The 22,745-nt window shown below is 30.8% G+C and overlaps 1 protein-coding gene across 1 annotated transcript in view; it reads left to right on the plus strand.

Moving 5' to 3' along the window:
* The first annotated feature begins 1,410 nt into the window (after positions 1-1,410).
* The window catches only part of LOC114334177 (cystathionine beta-synthase), a 65,131-nt gene continuing 43,796 nt past the window's right edge, over positions 1,411-22,745 (plus strand). Inside the window, exons 1-2 of the mRNA XM_050648379.1 lie at positions 1,411-1,736; positions 10,647-10,753. Of these exons, the coding sequence (XP_050504336.1) occupies positions 1,576-1,736; positions 10,647-10,753 (268 nt within the window). The 5' untranslated portion in view covers positions 1,411-1,575. The remainder of the gene's footprint in view (positions 1,737-10,646; positions 10,754-22,745) is intronic.

The following is a 22,745-nucleotide window of genomic DNA, read 5'->3' on the forward strand; positions in this document are numbered from 1 at the left end:
ATAACTTATATGCATTAAGTTCACCTAATTTTATTAACTAGCGGGTTTTATTGGTTGAACTTGTCTGTCGATAATTAAGTTTCATGTTAGTTATCATATTTAAATATTTCAACAATTTTTTTTAAATTTTGGACCCTGTAGGGGGGGAATTATCCCATTCCCCTTCCCCGTAGACCCGGGGGGAGTTCTTACACTTTAAGTGCAACTTAAAGTTAATTGTGCACTTTAGTTAATTGCAACAATTTCAGTTCTTACACTTTTTGTCGAAAAGTTGAAAATGGCGGAGATATTGAACAAAAACAAATGCTATAAAATCAATCAGGTTTTACGCTCGCGCCTTTACCGCATACGTACTACCTTAAATGTTGATTTTATCAAAAAAATGAAACAGATCAAAATTATACAAAATTTAATTCTCTTCATTTTTGTATAGGTTCAAATTTGTTGTAAAACTAATAATAAACGAGATAATTCAATAAATCAATAATTATGCTCTAACTGTCACTATTTTTCCCCATAAATATCGACCGCACGAAAAAAATTATAAAAAACGAAATTCTGGAAAATTGCATTTTCAACAATTTCAGTTTCTATACTTTTTGTCGAAAAGTTGAAAATGGTGGAGATATTGAGCAAAAACGGTTCTCGTTTAAAATCAAGATGGCGGCTAACGCAACGATCAAATTCAGTCGAGATTTTAAAGTTATACTACTATTAACCCCCCCCCTAAAGATTAGAAAAATAAAATTTGGGGCAGCTCGTAATGCAAGGTCAAATTCTATCCCGACTGGGCTATTTCTGAAAAATGGTCTTGAGAAGCTGACAAAGGGTTGTGTGTAAGGTGGTAAGGTAAAAGATTAAAACAAAATCAATGGGAAAATACCCATAAAAGATTAGTTATGGGGTAAACCGATTACATTGTTTCAACCATTGGCATTCCGATCTCAGAATCCGCAGGATTGACGGAAGGTCGAGAAAAGATTGCAGGAAGTTCCGTAAGACTAATTTAAACTAATGATAATACGATACTTGTATCAGGTTAGCGAATAAAAGGGGAAGAAGCTGCTTCAGTCTTACTTATTTCTTTTCCTATTTATCCATTTCCTTTCATACAATTTATTAAATATACATATCTAAATTCAGCACTCAGTAATACATAAATCATTAAAAATCTTAGATAAGAGATACACAGATTGATCTACATGAATTATTATAGGGAACATAAGGAAAACGACCAGGATATGGTCTACAGAGGACAGAGGAACAGATTGTATTGGGATATAAGATATATCGTTCTTTAGGAACGTTATTTTTGTAAACGCCCATCCCAACATCTATTTGCTCCCACTTCTTTTTTGACATCAAATGAGACCGCTTTGCTTATACATCCCTACCCTACCACAACATGCGCGTTGGTAGATCTATCCACGTGTAGCTTTCTGTGCTTTCTTTTTGTATTTTTATGTTATTCTAGTTCAGTCGTAAAAAGTCGATCAAATAGTGGTAGTTTCATTGCAATAAAGATTTATTGTGTTGTTATTAAAATATTCCTAACCTTTAATTTAACGCAACAATATGAGTAACGTAAATATTGAAGATACTATTAAAAAATCAAAAAGTAACCTATCTTTTTGGTCGCCTTTAAACGATAGTTTTAACCCCCCTAATAAAAAATCAAGGTGCAGTTGGCATAAAAATGCTAGCAGGGAGTCAACACCTCATACAACACAAGACTGGTAAGTAGATATCTATAATATAATATCAATGTGTTTTAATATTTAGGCCCGGTACTTTATGTCTCGATTAACAGCCGGTTAGTTAACCGGGCTTTAATCGGGACCTCTTTAGAGAGTCTCCTCTTGCGTTGTAATAATAATAAATGCAATTTTAATTATTATTATACTTATTTATAATTATAATAATACTTGTAATTGCATTTATTACAACGCAAGAGGTCCCGATTAAACACCGGTTACGGTTAACTAACCGGCTGTTAACGGAGACATAAAGTACCGGGCCTAAATGGCCTATATTTAGGCTAAAAAGGCCCTATCTATACCGAAAACTGAATATGACTATTTTTAGATTATTTTGCATTTAATAAGTTATACTTCTTTAGGCGCGACTGGGAAAAATGCATTGAGAGTGAATTTTTATAAAAACGACAGTATGAAGTACGCGCACACCAACAAGATAAAAATGACAGTCTGAAGTTAGTTGCCAAATCTTTCAAGTTACGTATCACATCAAATAAACAATATGAAAAAAAAATTATTGGTGTTTTTGTTAATTCAATTATACAGGGTGGGCCAAAGAAAACAGTCCACCTCGATATTTGGTAGTATTGGATTTTAAGGAAATGCCGAAACAGGTCGATTTTTATTTTTAAATTACAATTTTTTGATATATATTTCATAATAGTGACGTCATCCATCTGGGCGTGATGACGTAATCGATGATTTTTTAAATGGGAATAGGGGTCGTGTGGTAGCTGTTGTTGAAGCAAAAAGAAGAATGTATGTAATTTATTTAACTCAAAATACATTCTATTGCTGTCAGAAAATAGAAAGATATGTTTATTTGGCAAATAAACATTGCTTTTTGCTTAAGAGGATGGGTACCTACGTACTTATTTTCGGATGCAATACTATTCAAATGGGGATTTATTTTTTTCGAATCCTGAGAAAACTAATAAGTATTTTTGAAAATTTTAAACACAGAATGAAAGATTACGTTATTAGTGAGGGCCGAAAGTCCCTGAGAACTTCTATAATGTTTATTTTAATAAGTTACAGAAGTGAAAAACTAAGAGAAAATTTAGTGTGATTTTTAATTTCAAATATCTCATTCAAAATAAACTTTTTATTTATTCTAAGGGACTTTCGGCCCTCGGTAATAATTTAGTGTTTCATTCTGCGTTTAAATTTTTTAAAAGTATTTATTAGTTTTTTCAGGATTTGAAAAAAATGGAGACCATGTCCGTGGTAATATTTTCCAAATCTATCTTTGTCTTACAACGCATTCAGTCGAATAGAATATTGTCAGTCAGACATTGACAATCAGTGACAATTTTAAATAGGGCTTTTCATCGATTGTCATTTGTTTCGAGCTTCTGTAAAATGTTGTATAATTTGTGTATAATATTAATATACACGGATTATACGAGTTATGACAAAAGCTCGAAACAAATGACTGTGAATGAAAAGCCCTATATTTGACATGGCATCGGGAATATTTTGAGCATAGAGTTATATATTAGCATAGAGAGAGTGTCATTAAGAGCGAAGTGACGACTCCATCTTTTTTATTTGGATTAGTGCTGTTTCACTCTTACGCATAGTAAAGCTGCGACAGTTGTCCTCCCCTTCCGTACCTAACTCACGCTTAATGTCATCTTAGTTTCTCGATACAATGTGTTAGAAAGAGATGCCGCAAACCAGTCCATGAGATCTTGTCGCCAGGAAGCGCGGAAGGTAGGCTCACTCTATGTTAATATACCTATACCTCTATGATTTTGAGTTGTTGATTAAATAATATTGATATATGTATAGTGTATTTGATAAATAATTGATTTAAGACGTGAACTTAATAAAAAGTTATTTATTGTGTATTATTTGTGGAAGATCCAAGCAGAGAATACATCAGGATAATAATATTATCCTTATATTCTTTTTATTCCCGAGGAAGACAAATCCAAAGACACAAAAATTATAATAAATAATACATTTACTAAAAACACTAATATATTCTTTTAATGACTTATTTGCGCTGATACATACATAATTTGAAAGATTAGCGACGAACTACATACTGTCTGTCTGCGCATGCGCCAGGCAAGTATAAAACTTCACCCTCGATCGTAAAGAAGTATAACTTCAAAAACTTTTTATTCATTCTAAGGGACTTTTGGCCATCGGTAATAAAGTAATCTTTTATTCTGCGTTTAAATTTTTCAAAAATACTTATTAGTTTTCTCAGAATTCGAAAAAAATTATTACATTTAAAATACAGGCGTCAAAATTTTTCATTTTGTTCCTTTCCCCTTAAAGTTTGTCGCACTGATTTGGAAACACCCTGAGTTGATAAATAACAAATCTAGTTGTTAAACATAAGCGAATTAATCAAAAAAACAGAATGTTAAGAAAACCGGAGTCTATAGTTGGGTTTTAATTTCAGTATTTTATAAATGCCCGGTACACCATAAAAATTTAACTGGTTAGCAACAATATTATTACAGCGGTATTGTTAAAGACTTAGGCTATAACATATTTAAAAAAATCACTTAAATCTGCCAACAAGTTTAGGAAATATAAGACATTAAAAATGACAAAATTTTTAAGTGGACGGATTTCTATATGCACGCAAGTTTATATAAAAATATATTATATTGAACTAAAATCATCTTAATAACATACCTTTTAATGTTCTTTATAATTTGGAGCACGAAATATTGTAAAATATTTCAGTTTCTCTGTAAATACAATGAAAATTATTTAAAAACAAATGAGAACTGTCAGAATTAATCGGTCTACCAATAGATGTTGCCAAGTTTCAACTTCATGGCTTGTTAAGTAAAGGTGGCTATGGTAGTGTAAGAATGTCTAAAATATTTAACTAAAATTATTATTTTTTGGAATATTGAACTTAAATAATTGTTTTAAAAAATTTATATTATTGATAATAATAAATGTTTTTGTTTATTTAATTAATATAATTCTAAAATTCTCAATTTAATCGCGATTACGTTTTTCTTATTAAAATACCATGTGGACGCTTATACAAGATCGGGCAGTTCCGTGTTGGTGTCGTATTTTAGCTGTGCTACACAAATTTCAATTCTAGAGTTGATGTTATGGAATATCATTATTTTCGTTAACATTAACAAATATTTTGGCATATGATTAATATATTTCGACAATAGGGCTTTTCATTCACAGTCATTTGTTTCGAGCTTCTGTCATGTGTCACATAATATTAATATATCCACGTCATACGTTATTATACAGGGTGTTTCATTGGGAAAGTAACATACGTCAACTGTAGAAAGGGGACACTTAGGCGGTCTCAAAAATACCATACTTAATGGGTCTTACTCCATTAATAACAAAGATACTGGGTGTTTTATCTATTTTACCATTTTCTTAATTGGTTCATAACTTCTTAACCACACTGTATATGTATTTTATATTTGGCACACAAATATCATTTAAGGTGTACAATAAATTAATTTATTTACAATTGTAAAAAATCCAGGTCCGGATTAAAAAATATTGGAAAAATGTTCCGACCCCAAAACAACACCCTGTACATTAAATTTTTTTAAAATGGATTTTTCAGTTGAAAAGAGGATGAAAATCTAAATTCAGTGGTATAATTTGAATTTTTGGCAAAATGATTTTTTTGGTGAAATTTTGAATTTGAATTCGGAAATTAAGTGAATTGCGAGAGCTCTAAGTAGAAAAAAATTGAAATACAGCTTACAACTTGTCAACCTCACTGTATATTGATTTTATATTTAACACGCGAATATTCTTTTAGGTGTCCAATCAATTAATTTATTTACAATTATAAAAAATCCATGTCCGGTTTAAAAAATATTGTGTAAATATTCCGACCCAAAAAAACACCTTGTATATTAATTTTCTTTACAATGGATTTCGCATTTGAAAAGAGGATGAAAAACAAAATTAGTGATATATTTTGAATTTTCGACAAAATGATTTTTCTGGTAAAATTTTGAATTTGAATTCTGAAACTGAAATTATGTCAATTGCGAGAGCTCTTGTAGAAAAAATTAAAATGCGACTTAATTTTAATTAATACCATTATTTAATCTAAATTGGTAAAATGTTAATATTTTAGTGTTTTTTTTATTATGTGTGAAAAATAGTTTTTGGCGAATATTCATCTTTAAATAATGAATAAATAATAAAGGGTCAATAAAGAATACATCACTTTAATCAACAAAATAGCTAAAAATGATAACAAAACACCGAAAATTTGCAGCATAATCACTATTCAAAACTAAAGTACTTATTCAAAATTACCACCATCAAAAATTATTTTTTTTATACGTAGGTACGGTAAATTTTTGTAGTTAGGTACCTAGCGTCATGTGTACTGTGTACTGTGTGTGTTGAGTAAGTGTCTTGTTACATTGCAAAGTCGACGTCATTGTCTTTGCAAAGAGACGCTAATTCTATCCAAACGTCTGCAGTCTCTCCGGTGAGTACCGATCCCACAAGGACAGAAACTTTTTTTAATTTTATTTATTTATATTTATTTATTAATTTATAATAAACGAAAAATTTCTGACCCTGGTGAGATTCGAACTCACGACCATTCGGACCTTTCGATCCAAAGGTAGGCGCTCTTACCACTGAGCCACAGAGGGAATCATCAAAAATTATTGTTATGTGTGCAAATGTTAATATTTTACCAATTTAGATTAAATAATGGTATTAATTAAAATTAAGTCATATTTTAATTTATTTTACTTTGAGCTTCGCAATTCACATAATTTCAGAATTCAATTTCAAATTTTTACCAGAAAAATCATTTTGCCGAAAATTCAAAGTATACCACTAATTTTGTTTTTCATCCTCTTTTCAAATGCAAAATCCATTTTAAAAAAAATTAATATACAAGGTGTTTTTTTGGGTTGAAACATTTATACAATATTTTTAATCCGGACCTGAATTTTTTATAATTGTAATTAAATTAATTGACTGGACACCTAAAAGAATATTCGCGTGTTAAATATAAAATCAATATACAGTGTGGTTGACAAGCTGTAAGCTGTATTTCAATTTTTTCTACTTAGAGCTCTCGCAATTCACTTAATTTCAGAATTCAAATTCCAAATTTCACCAGAAAAATCATTTTGCCGAAAATTCAAAGTATACCACTGAATTTAGTTTTTTATCCTCTTTTCAACTGAAAAATCCATTTTAAAAAAATTTAATGTGCAGGGTGTTGTTTTTCCAATATTTTTTAAGCCGGACCTGGATTTTTACAATTGTAAATAAATTAATTTATTGTACGCCTTAAATGATATTTGCGTGCCAAATATAAAATAAATATACAGTGTGGTCAAAAAGTTATGAACCAATTAAAAAAATGGTAAAATAGATAAAACACCCAGTATCTTTGTTATTAATGGAGTTAGACCCATTAACTATGGTATTTTTGAGACCGCCTAAGTATCCTCTTTCTACAGTTAATGTATGTTACTTTGCCAATGAAACACCCTGTATAGGCTTTACAAACATTAAGACAGAAAAAAATGTACACTGAACGGCAAAAAAGTGGCCACCCTATAAATTTCCGAAAATAAAAATTCATGGGGAGTTTTATGTACCTACTGCTTCATATTGTATACTTAACATCTTTCATTTTTAAAACAAAAAATGGCCAATACTGCTTGATTCATTAGCATAATTTATTTAATTAGAAGGCTACAAAAGAAAATAGTGTAATATCGAAACGAATTACAAACAATAAAAATTACGAGTGAACTTGAACAAAATTGTCTAATATCGGATATTATGCCCTAAAACATCAATAACTGTTTGCATACGATTTGGAAGGGAAAGGAACAAATTTTGAATAAATACTTGAGGAATACGACATATTCTTCACGAAGCAGGTTTAGAAGTTCTGCATGACTTTCTGGCTGACCTGGTTGACTTCTAACCCTACGGTGAAGTTCATCCCAAAGATGTTCGATGATATTCAGATCAGGGCTGCAGGCTGGCCATTCTAGGGTATTAATTCTTACTTCCCCCAAGTAATTTGTCACGATTCTTGCAATATGCGGCCGTGCATTATCATGCATAAAGATGAAATTGTCCCCAATAAATGGACCAAATGAAACTACTGCTTCTGCAAAACATCCTCTATATACAGGTGAGCAATCAGGGGGACATGGATGAAAATAAGTTCAGTTCGAGCTTCAATTGAGATTCCAGCCCAAACCATGACACCACCGCCGCCCAACTTTCTTCTCTGGGACATACAAGCTTGGGCATATCTTTCATTTCTCCGTCTCCAAACCCTCTCTCGGCCATCGCCAAACTTCAAACAGAACAGCAGAACAGAACGATTCATCAGTAAACAGAATTCGGCTCCAATCCTGTATATCCCAGTGTTGATGTTGTCGAGCAAAAATTGATCGATTCCTACAGTGTCTGGGTTGTAATTCGAAAATAATATCCGGCCTTCTTGCCATTAGTCCTCTTTCATCGTCTTTTAACCGTTCTCTCACTTATATTCATAATTCATTTTGAACCTCCTGCACACGGTTTCTTGTATAGCAATTGCAGTGGAATGGCGATTTGTAATGGGATCTCTTTGCGAGGTAACTCTTCTACGACCGGAACCAGGTCGACGTGAGTATGTACTAGTCTCTTTAAAGCGATGGAAAGATCTCCGTGCTGTAGTTCTCGGAATACCCAAAGTTTCGCATACATCAACTTAACTTCTTCCGTCTTGTAGCAATGTAGCAGTTCGAGCAACATCTACTGTAGATAACAACATATCTTAATTATTCACTTAGTCGAAATCCACGTTTGAAAAGCTAAATTACTGTTTAATTAAATGTTTCCAACTTAGAAGATAAACAGCGACCACAGAAAGCAACAGCGTAAACGTCAAAACTAAGTCACAAACTATTAAAATCAAGCATACATAATCGTAATAAATATTTAACTTAAGACCCAATATGAAACATAGCATAAAACTTCCAATGAATTTTTATTTTCGGAAATATATAGGGTGGCCACTTTTTTGCCGGTCAGAAGGTTGGAATAAATTCATTTTCCCGAGAATGGACGATTTTGGAAAAAAATCCCAAAACAGGTCAATTTTTATTTTTAAATTACGACTTTGTGGCATATATATCATACTAGTGACGTCACCCATCTGCGCGTGTGTGACGGCATCGATGATTCTTTAAATGAGAATAGGGGTCGTGTGATAGCTCATTTGAAAGGTAATTCAATTCTCTATTCAGTAATATAAACATTAACATAATTATTTATACAGGGTATCCAAAAATTTTTTTTTTGATTAAAGGACATCGCACACATCTTATGGAAAATATAATGTCACTCAAATTCAATAAAATTTATACGAATAGATACGTTTTAAATTAACGGTCAAATCTTATCATTGCGCCAACCCTATATTTTCAATAATAAGAGCAGAAATTGATATAAATAAATCTGAAATCAAATGGGTACGTACATAAGTTAGAGAGAGAAAAAATATTTTAAAATACCCAAATTGTCGGTACTCCATAAATCAGCGGATTAGTTTCACTAATCCGCTTAGGCCCAGCGGGGTTTAAGCTCCTTTTGAATAGCACCCAGAGCAATAGTGACACTTTTACTGACTCCAAAAATGTGATTTCGATAAACTTTAATTGCAATTTGCGTCGTAATTAATCATAATTAAGAGTTGGCGCAATGATAAGATTTGACCGTTAATTTAAAACGAATCTATTCGTATAAATTTTATTGAATTTGAGTGACATTATATTTTCCATAAGATGTGTGCGATGTCCTTTATTGACATAAAAAGAAGAATGTATGTAATTTATTTAATTCAAAATACATTGCACTGCTCTCAGAAAACAGAAAAAAATGTTTATTTGAAAAATAATCATGGCTTTTCCCTTAAATTAAATGTTTAAACTGTCACGAGGCTGGTGGATGGCTGCTTTAATATTGAATTTAAGCAAAAAACAATATTTATCTGCCAAATAAACATTTTTTCCTGTTTTCTGATAGCAGTAAAATGAATTTTGAATTAAATAAAATACACACATTCTTCTTTTTATGTCAATTAATTGAATTAAAAAAAAATTTTTTTTGACGCCCTGTTTATAAATAATAAAAAATTATTTTATTGTTTATATTACTGAATAGAGAATTGAATTACCTTTCAAATGAGCTATCACACTATCCCTATTTTCAATTAAAAAATCATCGATGACGTCATTACGCCCAGATGGATGACGTCACTAGTATATTATATATGTCAAAAAGTCGTAATTTAAAAATAAAAATTGACCTGTTTCAGGATTTTTTCCAAAATGGTCCATTTTCGAGAAAATGAATTTATTCCAACCTTTACGTGCTCACTGTATAAAAAACGCGTAATAAAATAAATATTACTAAAATTCTAATAATACGAAATTTCCGACTATGAATCTGCAATAAATGAAAAACTAAAGTGGCTAATTGGCCCTGCCAAACCATTTTTCAGGGAAAAAATGGACCTGCTGAACACGTTGAACAAACGAGAACTATGCAGTCCTGGGGAACCACCCGACGAAGTTCCATTTCTTTGGTCAGTTTATTTTCGATATTAACCCTTGCTGTCTAATTCTAGTGTGTAATTGAGATAGTTCTTATTTTTCAACAGTCTCTGGTCTCAGCTCTTGGTGTAGCACTTTATCGAAAGACTTTTCGAAATCTATGAAACAAGAATACTTTTTGGTTCATATTAAGGCGTGGGCAAGAATATTTAGCCCGAACAGAGTTTCTTTGGTGTTAAATCCTTATTAATTTCTGTAGGTACTTATTTATTATGTAGGTGCTTCATTGCGTGACGAGTGTTCTGATTTTTCTTTTATGATTCAGGAAACGCACGACCAAAATTCTGCCTAACGCACTGGAAGCAATTGGAAATACCCCTCTCATAAAATTAAATAGGATTCCACAAGCTGAAGGACTGAAATGCGATGTCTGTAAGTATTATTTTATTTAAGGGGATTGGGGGTATGGTTTGAAAATTTGGAAATTTTCAATTTTTTTTATTATTTTACATGAAAGTACATACCTTCAAAAAATGCTCCAACCAAAAGCCACGATGAAGAAGCAGTAGAAATATTTTATGATGAAATAAGAACAGCTATAATAATAATAATAATAATGTTTATTTAGGAATAACAATAAAGATTTACAAAAAAAAATAATAAAAAGCATAATGATTACTACCTAAATAAACATAAATAACTCACTGAAGTTGAGCTACCCTGTATATATATATTACTAATATACATACAAAAGTAGCACCCCTTGTGCGTGAGACTTAAAAATATAATATAGTAATTTACAAATATAAACAAACAGAAAAAATATTTAACAAATGTATAAATGTATACAGTTATATGAAAATTTATAAAAATACTAAAAACTCTTAACATTAATCAAGAAAAAATAAAAATATAATAATTTTAATATAATTTGTGATATAAATGTGGCCATCAATAAATTGATAAACATTTACGATGGAACACCCAAGCATATAATATAGTAAATAAAAAAATATAAAAAAAAATTTTTAGGAAACGCTTTTCTTTAGTTACGAGTGACTAAAATTAAAATTATAAAAAAATAACTAAAAAGCAAAAAATTATGAAAAATTAAAAAAATCTAACACATTCGTCAAAGAACAGCGTGGCGCGTCTTCATCGAATAAACGGTTTTCGACCCACGCTTTTCTTTAACGAATGTGTTGGATTTTTTTTATTTTTTATAATTTTTTGCTTTTTAGTTGTTTTTTTATAATATTTTTAATTTTAGTCACTCGTAACTACAGAAAAGCGTTTCCTAAAAATTTTTTTTTATATTTTTTTATTTTTTACTTTTTAGTCTTACACTTTTTAAACATTAAAATATATCGTCACGTTTATTAAAATATGTATAAAACATATGATGTACTAACATGAAAAGTAGTCGGAATCGGCAAAAATTTGAAACTTTATTGCTTATTTATGAAGCAGAACGTAAACAATTAACGTAAAAACTGAAATTATGTATAGTTCATATCATTAGCTGCAATCCGTAAAAGTTTCAAGTTTTTACATTGTAAAAAACAAGAGAATTTGAGCATTTTCCATTAAAATCGTACTTTTTTTATTTAAACAATTATTAAACATAAAAAAAAATTTAATGACTATTCGTGTATTGTTCCCGCGAATGCATATGTCTGCAAATTTTCATTCATTTGCATTGGAGAAAAGGCAGTCAAATTAACGTCAGAAAATTTGACGCAAACTATTGAACTAAATAAAAGCGTTTAATAAATTAAAAGGACTCTTATCAAGATTTAAATTTTTAAAACAATTTTTAGGAATAACTCATTTGCGAATTCTTTATTATGCACTTATACAGTCTCAACTTACATATGGCCTTTTAGGATGGGGTGGAATACGCAATAATTACTTACATTCTATAAATATTATTCAGAAATGGCTAATTAGAATTATATACGGGAAAAATTTAAGATATTCTAGTGAGCTGTTATATAACGAAAGTAAATTTTTAAATGTACGTAAATTATTCTGTTATAAAGCCCTTATACATATACATGAAAAAAAGATAATATTAAATTTTAACAGTCATGCCCACCAAACTAGATATATAAAACATAATACAATTCTACCAAAATGTAATAAATCCATCCTTCAAAGATATGTTGGTTACATAGGGCCCAAATTGTACAATTTGCTACCGGATAATTTAAAACAATTTAAAAATTATAAAAAACATAGGTATAAATATGAAATTAAACAATGGATTGGGAACAAATCAACAAAATTCTGCGAAGAACTTATTAATGGACAATAATTGTAATAAATAAACTAAAATAAGAAATAAAAAATTGTATCGAAAATAAAAATTGTATCTAAATAGATTTTTATTATCAACTGCGACATTTCTTGAATTTATTATACCTAGATATTTAATCTCGTATGTATGTGGAATTTCATTTTTTGCATCAATTTTTAATGAGCCAAGATTTGGGAGGTTATTAACATATGATGTAAATGGTATATATTTTGTTTTTTCTATATTTAAGGTAAGTTTAATAAACTGAAACCATTTCTGAATTGTAGCAAAATCTGTTTCAGCTTTTTGTTTTAAATTATTCCATGTATTTGCATCATAGAAAATAGCTGTGTCATCTGCAAAACTTATTATCTTACCTGTGACATTCAGTCTGAATAGATCATTGATATAAATATTGAAGAGAATTGGTCCCAAGACTGTTCCCTGTGGTACTCCGTAAGATATAATTCTTCCTTTACTGATTTCTCCATCTATAGAAACATGTTGTTGTCTATTTAGCAGATAACTTTCTAGGATGTTATATGCAAGTCCTCTTATACCATATTTTTGAAGTTTATTTAGCAGTATTTTATGTGAAAATGTATCAAATGCCTTTGCTAAATCTACAAATATAGAAAGAGATGGTTTTGCATTATCAAGAGCTTTGTAGATGTTAGCTGTTAGAGCACAGATTGCATCTTCTTTTGATTTTCCCTCTTGAAACCCATATTGACATTCAGATAGTATATTAAATTTTTTTAAAAAATGTGTGAGTCTTATTTTAATTATTTTTTCGAATATTTTGCCTATATTTGAGATTAGGGTTATAGGCCTATAATTTTGACAATATGTTTCTTCGCCAGATTTGAATAATGGTTTAATAGTTCCAATTTTTAATATATTTGGAAAAATGCCTAAATTAAGACATGAATTTATTATGTATGTTAAGGGATTTGAAATCTGTTTTGTTATTTCTTTTAAAGTTTCCGATCTAATATTATCGTGCCCTGGTGACTTTTTATCTTTTAAAGATTTTATAATTTCTTCAACTTCATTTTCAGTTGTTGGAGACAGGTACATACTATTATTTATTTCCAATATGTTTGCTCGAAATTCAGTTGGCTCAGGCTCAGAGATCATTTCTGCATATCGTTTTCCTAAATCGGTATAGTAGTCAACAAATTCATTTGATATGTCTGTTTTGTTAGTTAGTACTTCATTCTTTTGTGTTTTTATTAGTTTTATGTTTGTTTTTGAAACTGTTTTTCCACATAGTTTATTTACGCATCTCCATAAATTTTTAGACATATTTTTGTTAGTATTTATTAACCCTTCTGCATAAGTTTTTTTTGCTTGTTGAATACGTTTTGATAAATTATTTTTACTTACTTTGTACCCGTTCTGTAAAGTATCATCGGGATGAGTTTTTAATGATTTGTATAAATTATTTTTTTCATTTATTAATTTAAGTAACGATGGTGTTATCCATGGTTTTTTGTATCTTTCTTTGTGTTTAATTTTTATTTTCTTGGTATTTAAGTTTATATAATTTTGTAGTTTTGTAATGAAACATTCCATGCTCTTATTAACATCTCTTTCAGAGTAAACTAAAAACCAATTTTCTTGTTCTAAATCTAATTTTAGTTTTTGCATGACATTTAAATTTGTGTTGTTAAAATTATTAATACTGAGTGCTATAGGTGAATGATCAGTAATATCATGGTATCTAAAAATATAAGATTTAATATTATTCTCAAAATTTAAAGAACATTTGATAAATAAATGATCCAGACAAGTTTTACTTGCGGGACGTGTATATTCGTTTATATAAAATATGATATAAATCCATACTCACTCATGATACTTTTATACTCTTCTACGAATTCTTCAGTATACTCTAAAAGATTAATGTTTATATCACCTACAAAAATATGAATATCGGATTTATTGATATTATTTAAGTAATTCATTAAATTATTATTAAATGTTATTGGACAAGTATTTGGTGACCTGTATAGAGCTGATAAAATTATCTTCTTGTTGTTAAGTAAAATTTCTAATTCAATTAGTTTTGTTATTGTTATATCTACTATTTTGTATTTATGGTTAATATACTTTTTTATATAAATTATTACTCCATCGTTTTTGTTAATATGTATATATATCGTTTTATAGAAACAAATAAAGCAAATTTCGAAATACTATTAGGAGATTTTAATGCTAAATTGGGCAAAAAAGAAGAAGATTATGAACATTTAATTGGTAATTATGACTACGGGAAAAGAAGCGATAGAGGAGAAATGCTTCTCAATTTTATGAATGAACATAACATGTACTCAATGAACTCCTTTTTCAATAAAAAAACCAAGCAGAAAATGGACATGGATGAGCCCCGATAAAAAGACAAAGAATAAAATAGGAAACCTAGTAGAAGACGTATCGGTATTAAATCAGTTTGACCTAGGAAGTGACCATAGACTGATAAGAACAAAACTAATAATAAACAAAAAACTAGAAAGAAAAAGAATACATGAAAAAAGATACAAATGGACATCTGAAGAAAGAAAAAATAGTGAAGTGAATAAAAAGATGCATTAAATCAAGTTAACATGCAGCAGATAAAATCCAATGGTATTGATGATTTGAATAACCTTATATCCGAAACAGTGAACAAAAGCATTCTGCAACTGAAATAACCAAAAACACAGAATGAATTAGACAAGGAAATTTTACAACAAATAGAAAAAAGAAAGATCTTAAATAAATCTAACAAAAAGTGAACCGAAGAACATAGAAAACTTAATAGGCAGATTAGAAAAGGAATCAGAAAACAAAAAAGAAAAGAAGAAGAAAAATTAATAACAACAACTATTGAAAAAAATAAGAGTATGAAATGCCTCAGACCGACACTAGGACGACGTCAGATAATATCATTAATGGAAAAAGACGAAAATGAAATCGCAACTATGTAAAGAAAACATACTGAAACGAATAGAAGAATTTTACACGGAACTTTACAGAACACATCAACAAGACGATGAAATGAGACCAGCACGGAAATGAATGAAAAATGTTAAATCGGAAATAATGCCAAAAGTAACGATTTCAGAGGTAACTATAGCATTGCAGAACATGAAGAGAAATAAAGCTGCAGGAGAAGATAGGATTACCACAGATATGATATTAGAAGGAGGTAAGCCACTGATTCCAATTGTAAATAAGCTTATAGACAGTTGTTTACACCAGGGCAAAGTCCCTAAGAGCTGGAACAACTCTAAAGTAATCTTATTACACAAGAAAAATGATAATCGAAAATTGGAAAACTGCAGGCCCATCAGTCTACTGTCACACCTGTTTAAAACACTCACCAAAGTGATAACTACCCGACTAACAAGGAAATTAGATGAATAGGTACCAACCATATGAACAGGCAGGTTTTAGAAAAGGCTATTCAACTTCCGATCACCTATTAATCACAAAAATATTAATAGAAAAATGTAACGAATACAAGTTTCCAGTTTTCATAGCATTTGTAGACTACGAAAAAGCTTTCGACACCATAGAACACACGACCGTAATAAACGAAATGCAAAATTGTAGAATAGACAACAGATATATTAACTTAATAAAAGAAACTATGAACCAAGCTACAGCTACATACTACCTAAATTAAAATGAATACACGAACCCTGTACCTACCATTAAACAAAGGAGTCAAACAGGGAGACACTTTATCACCCAAACTGTTCACCTTAGTTTTAGAGGACGTTTTTAAAAACCTAAATTGGAAATATAAGGGAATAAACATCAATGGCCGCTACCTCAGTAATGTACGATTTGCGGATGGCACAATCCTGAAAGCTACTGACCTACAAGAACTGCAAACCATGATTTTAGAACTACATACCGAATTTTCTAAAATAGGACTGAAAATGAATTTAAACAAAACAAAAGTCATGGACTCTGAAGAAACTCTTACGTAGTTTATTAGGTGTCGATGGTCGACCTCAACCCAACAATGAAACTTGGTCATCGTAAATTATAAATTTCCTACAATATTCAATATCGGTCGATAGGTAAACAGGAAGGAAGAAGTTTATTACAGGCGGTGGAGTTTATTATAGCACTGGCCTCAATAAGCACACAGATGTTTGGAATTCCAGTATACAGGAAGTTGGGGTATTTATTTATAGCCATCACTGCGCTAAAAACAGGTTAAGAAACATATTCTTCGATTTAATTTTTCCTCGTTGTAATAAAATATGCCTCGATATAGAGGTGTTATAGTTCAATAGGATTTTCATGGGACATCTAGTGTGTGTACCCCGTTATAAGCGAAACCTCGTAATACCCGTGTTCGTTATAGAGAGAGTCTACTGTACTAAATAGGGAAATTCAAATGGAAGAAATAAAAAGAAGAAGAAAGTTAGCATGGGCAGCATTCGGCAAACTGAACTATATACTCTGAAATCAACAAATTCAACTACATCTTAGATCTAAAGTTTTTGATGCATTAATTATTCCGTTATTAACATATGGGGCATAAACATGGACAATCACAAAAAACAATATGAATATGCTCAGAGTCACTCAACACGCGATAGAAAGAGCAATGCTAGGCACAGTGGCGTACCGATAGATCAGCGGGCCCTGGTTCCAGTTGGGATGCGGGCCCGCTGGCCCAATAAAAACACATATTGTATATCAAAAGTTTTTAATGAGCATTAAATATAAATCATCATATATCATAAAATATATCATATACATATTTATAAAAACTCAAGCTAATTTATAGTCCATTTACTCAGGGCTTTTGTTGCAATTTTTAAAAAACTGCTTGGATTGACATGAAATTTGGCATACATACAGCTAACATGTAAAAGAAAAAAAGTGATATTGTGCCGATGTGTACTTTTGCCCTGGGGGTGAGATTCACCCTTTCTCGGGGGTGAAAAAATATATGTTTAAAATAAGTCCGTTATTTGCGAGTGAATATATTTATTTTTCAATAAAAAAACCACGTTTTTAGAAAATTCTTCTCAAATAAGTCAAAAAGTATTTTATCGAAAAAATTTTTCTTAGTAGTAGACCCAGTAGGAACAGAGTTGTAGGTTATAAAACGTAAGTTCTTATTCGTCAAATTTAAAATCTAATATTTCAACTTGAAGTAACCAAAAAATGAAGCACTTTTAGGGAAAAACTCATCGCAACTTTTTTAAAGTGTTAAAAAGCTTTATTTTTGTTTTTTTTTTTTAGATTCTAACATCAAAATTAAGTATGTAACGCTCAAAATACAGTTTGTCCCTTTTAAGTTATTGGTGATACCAAAAATCTCAAGTAGTAAAAAAATATAGGTTTTGCTATTGTGAGTATTTTGGACTTTTTGTTTTCCTTAAGACAAAAATTAATTAAGATATGGATGTTCAAAATTTGCATACACTCGTGATTAGTGACTCGTTTAAGCCATCTAGATAACTACAGCCATTTCAAAAATAAGCACTTTGAACCAATGAATCTTACAGATCTTATAAACAATAAATAAGTAAAGTAATTAAGTATTTTCTATGGGAAATAAGCCACAATTTTACTAAAAAATGAATTTATTAACGTTTCGAAGCCCAAATCGGGTTTCGTTGTCAAAATACCAAATACTATTAAAATAAACAAAAATGTTGTTGCTAAGTAAATATTAATAAACATTTTTGTTTATTTTAATAGTATTTTGTATTTTGACAACGAAACCCGATTTGCCCGACTGCCTGGAAAAATTGACTACAAGTAGCGTACAATAAAAAAACAATGCGAAGGAAGACTTGAGGAGGATTATGTTCAGATATGGACTTGAATGGCTAGACGAAGAAGAAGAAGAAGAAGAACTTCAAGAATACTCCTGAAAATTTCAGATTGATCGGAGCAAAATTACCGGAAATATAGCATGTTTTATACAGTGAAGACGTTTAGTTTGGAATAAATTCATTTTCTCGAGAATGGGTAATTTTGGAGATAGATCCCGAAACAGGTCAATTTTTATTTTTGAATTATGATTTTTTGGCATGTATATCATACTAGTGACGTCATAAATTTGGGCGTGATGACCTAATCGATGATTTTTTTAATGAGAATGAGAATCGTGTGCTAGTTCATTTGAAATGGTATAAATATTTATACAGGGTGTCCAAAAAAAATTTTTTATTAAATTAATTGACACAAAAAGAAGAGTGAAAGAGATTTATTTATTTCAAAATACATTTTACTGCTGTCAGAAAACAGGTAAAAATGTATATTTTACAAATAAACATTGCTTCTCGCTTAAATTCAATGTTCAAACTGGTAAGAGGCAGGTGGGTGACAGTTTTAATATTGAATTTAAGCGAAAAACAACACTTAATTGTCACATAAACCTTTTCTTCTGTTTTCTGACAGCACTAAAATGTATTTTGAATTAAATGAATGAATTACATACATTCTTCTTTTTGCCTCAATTAATTTAATTAAAATTTTTTTGGACACCCTGTATAAATAATTATGTTAACGTTTACATTACTAAATAGAAAATTAAATAACCTTTCAAATGAGCTATCACACGACCACTGTTCTCATTAAAAAAAAATCGTCGGTTATGTCATCACGCCCAGATGGATGACGTCACTAGTATGATATATATGCCAAAAAATCATAATTTAAAAATAAAAATCGACCTATTTCGGAATTTTTCTCCAAAATCGCCTTTTCTCGAGAAAATAAATTTATTCCAACCTAAACGTCCTCACTGTATACCTACCTACCTTCGACTCGCTTTGCGCCAGCGGGCTTGAGCTAATTATTAAGTTGCCTTAATTTTCCTAAATAGCGGGTTTATTTATTGGATTGAATTTGTCTGTCATTGGTTTAAATTTCATGTTTTGTATTTCAACAATTTTTTTATTGAACTTTGATTCTTTTGGGGAGCCCCACTTCCCTCTTCCAGTGTATCCACCACTGGTCTGACTAGCCAAAGGAACGAGACTAAGATGGCTAGAACTAGAACATTTAGAAAAAATGGAAGAAAGGATACTAAAGAAATTAAGATAGAGTTGGGAAGTAAAAGAAGAATAGGCCATCCTAAAAAAGAATGACACAATGAGGTGAAGAATGATCTACACAGAAACACGTTCAAAAGTGGCGCATGAAGGTCATACCGAAATAAATGGAAGGGCATTGTCGAGCTACGGGCCTAAAAGGCCTACAAAAATGATTGCAGAAAAAATTGTTTATTTTGTTGTTGAAAAAAAAAACAGTTGTTTTGGTGTTATATCTTTCTGCGGTATTTTCTTTTTATACAGTTCTGTTTTTATATAGTTCTTTTATACACAAATTACAGTGTTATTTATTAATGAAACCAATATTTCATCACAAGTTGTTATCTCTAAGAAATTTATAAATGTGGTTTGTTTCGGAATATATAGTTGGGTATTTCCACACGCTAATTAAAAACATTAACCAAGTTATTATTATCAGTAATAACCTTAAAGGATATATCTACAGGAATTGTAAAATATTTTTCAATAACTGGATCTATTTATATAATATTTTGATGTTGTTGTCTAATCAGTCATACAACTTATCAAAAAATATAAGTCGTGTGAGGTTTTCCCGCTTGTGTAAGTTACACGAATAAAAATAAAAAAACCATTGTTCATATAATTTTTAATTGCAGTGACTAATAAAAATTAAAGATTTAGTTCGCAGAATATTAATAAAAAGTAATCAGTAATTAATAATGGTAGGGGAGCAAATTATGCTAAATGTGCAGTTACTCGAGCGTTATGGAAACCTATTGGGTTATGGAGAGTAGGTCCTAAAACCAAAAAAAGTTAAGTAAAGTTTTCCATTTTAGTGGGGACTATCCATTTTTAATTTAATTTTTCATTTCCAACAATCGTTTTTTTGGATTATAGCGGTATGAAACGGTAACAAATAAATTGGAAGTTCTGTCCGACAAAATACATGGGATGTTTTCATAATCTGGCGTTCCACATTTTTAAACTGTTCCACAATTAAAACTTCCCCTGTTCCAGTGTTCCCGCACATCAAAGTTTGTCCGACTAGACACCGTTAAGCTATTAACAAATTTTCAGCTTGCTATTAATCAACTTTTTTTTGGTACGCGGGATCCAGGCCTAAAATATATGATAGCTAGCAAACAAAATTACATACAGGATGACGGTATAAAAGTCGGAGATGCCACACTGGACAGAGTGGAGAAACTTGTTACGATAATATAATTTTATCGTCTAGAGTACGCCTATGTATTATGTAAGCAAAACGTGTTTTTATACCGTCTCTGACAGTATAAAATACTGAACGGAAATCTATTTGATTATTCTTTGTGTGCTGAACAGAGAATAACCAACCAGGTATTATAGGTGAGTTAAACGTATCCCGACCATATTCCGAAACCTTCCGAACTCCGTCGTCTTGGCGAGCTGAGCGAATTCGACGAGTCACAACCCCATCCTAAGCTACGCGAGCTGAGCGAAGCGATTCTGCCATTTTCTTTCCTTTTGACAAGATGAGTGGGATTTCCTCTCCTTATACATCTATTTCGCGTTAAATAAATCCGATTCCTAATCCACTTGGTCGTCGTTTAGAATCATTATTCATGTATCAAATATCGTTACATCGACCCGAAATTTACGAAAGTCCGATATGTAGATTGTAAATATATTTTGATAACGAAATTAACAAGTAATTAACGTTAATTACCTTATCTTTTGTATGTTTCGTTTTAAAATAAATGTTTTATAAAAACGAATCCTGTCTCCGACTGAATTTGTTACCCGAGATCATCACAGTGGCGTCCTAGCAGTTATTTGAAAAGGATTTAATACATGTAAGCGGATTGAACAAATATACAAAATATGTCAGAATCAGAAGGAGCGGTAGGCTTACAAATAGAGGATGAGATGGTAGGCTGGGTATATAAATTAAGAAAAGAGTAATTAAGTAATGGTGTGGCAAAATTTAACTTGGACACGACAGGTAAAATAGACGATTTTCAATCAAGAATGGTCTTACACTTACGCTCAACAAATACCGACACAGTTACCAATGTCGGACCGGAAGATCTGGAAACATACGATACACAAACAGAAAATGAACAGTCAAATAATGGACACAGTTAGAAAATGGGGCTTACAATTTGACGGATCCAAAGACCCCAAAGAAATTTTGGAGAGACTACACGAACTAAGAACGTGTTATCGGATTCGAGACGATGCATTACTAAAAGCGCTACCAGAAGTATTTAGGGGAAAAGCGATATCACAGTTCCGAAACAACGTTTACTTCTGAGCAAACTGGAACAATTTGACGGAGGATTTCAACTTCGCTTTTCAATCAGCAAACTAGCTAGACGGTTTGGAAGACCAAATTAGAACAAGAACGCAGAAAACAAATAAACGATTTAAAGACTTTCTATTAGACCTTCAAGCTCTAATCCAAAGGTACGGCAAAATGGACAAAACACAAGAATTAAAAAAAACTTACGAAAACATGCTCCCAAATTACGATCCTGCCATTTTCTCTCCTTCTGGCGAGATGAGCGAGATTTCCTCTTCTTATATATCTGTTTCGCGTTAATAAATAAGCCCGATTCCTAATCCACCCGGTCGTGCGTCGTTTAGAATCATTATTCATGTATTAGTCCAAGTAATGAAGCTTAAAATAGGACAAAACCTCGCAATTTTTACAGAATGGATCGATTTGCTTGAAAGTTTGAGTATAAGTAGTGGATAGTCCAAGGATAAAAATCTATATGATGCCGAAAGGCGCTTTTACCATGGGGGTGGTCGCCACCCCATCTCGGGGGTAGACATTTTTTATTATATTTTGACCGCAAAGGTTGGTAAAAATGTTCATTCTAAGCAAAGAACGTTGTATACATTTTTTTGATAAAATTAATAGTTTTCGGTTTATTCGCTATCGAAAGTGTTAGTTTTATATCGAAAATATCAATGTTTTTAATAAGTTTTCTGCTAATAACTCCAAAAGTTTTCGTTTTATCAAAACAACTTTACTTAACACAAATGTACCTATTGAAAAAATAAACAACACCGTTTTTTTTAAATTTTATTTAAAACCAAT

Source organism: Diabrotica virgifera, chromosome 4, assembly GCF_917563875.1.
Source record: "Diabrotica virgifera virgifera chromosome 4, PGI_DIABVI_V3a".
In the NCBI taxonomy this organism is placed as follows: domain Eukaryota; kingdom Metazoa; phylum Arthropoda; class Insecta; order Coleoptera; family Chrysomelidae; genus Diabrotica; species Diabrotica virgifera.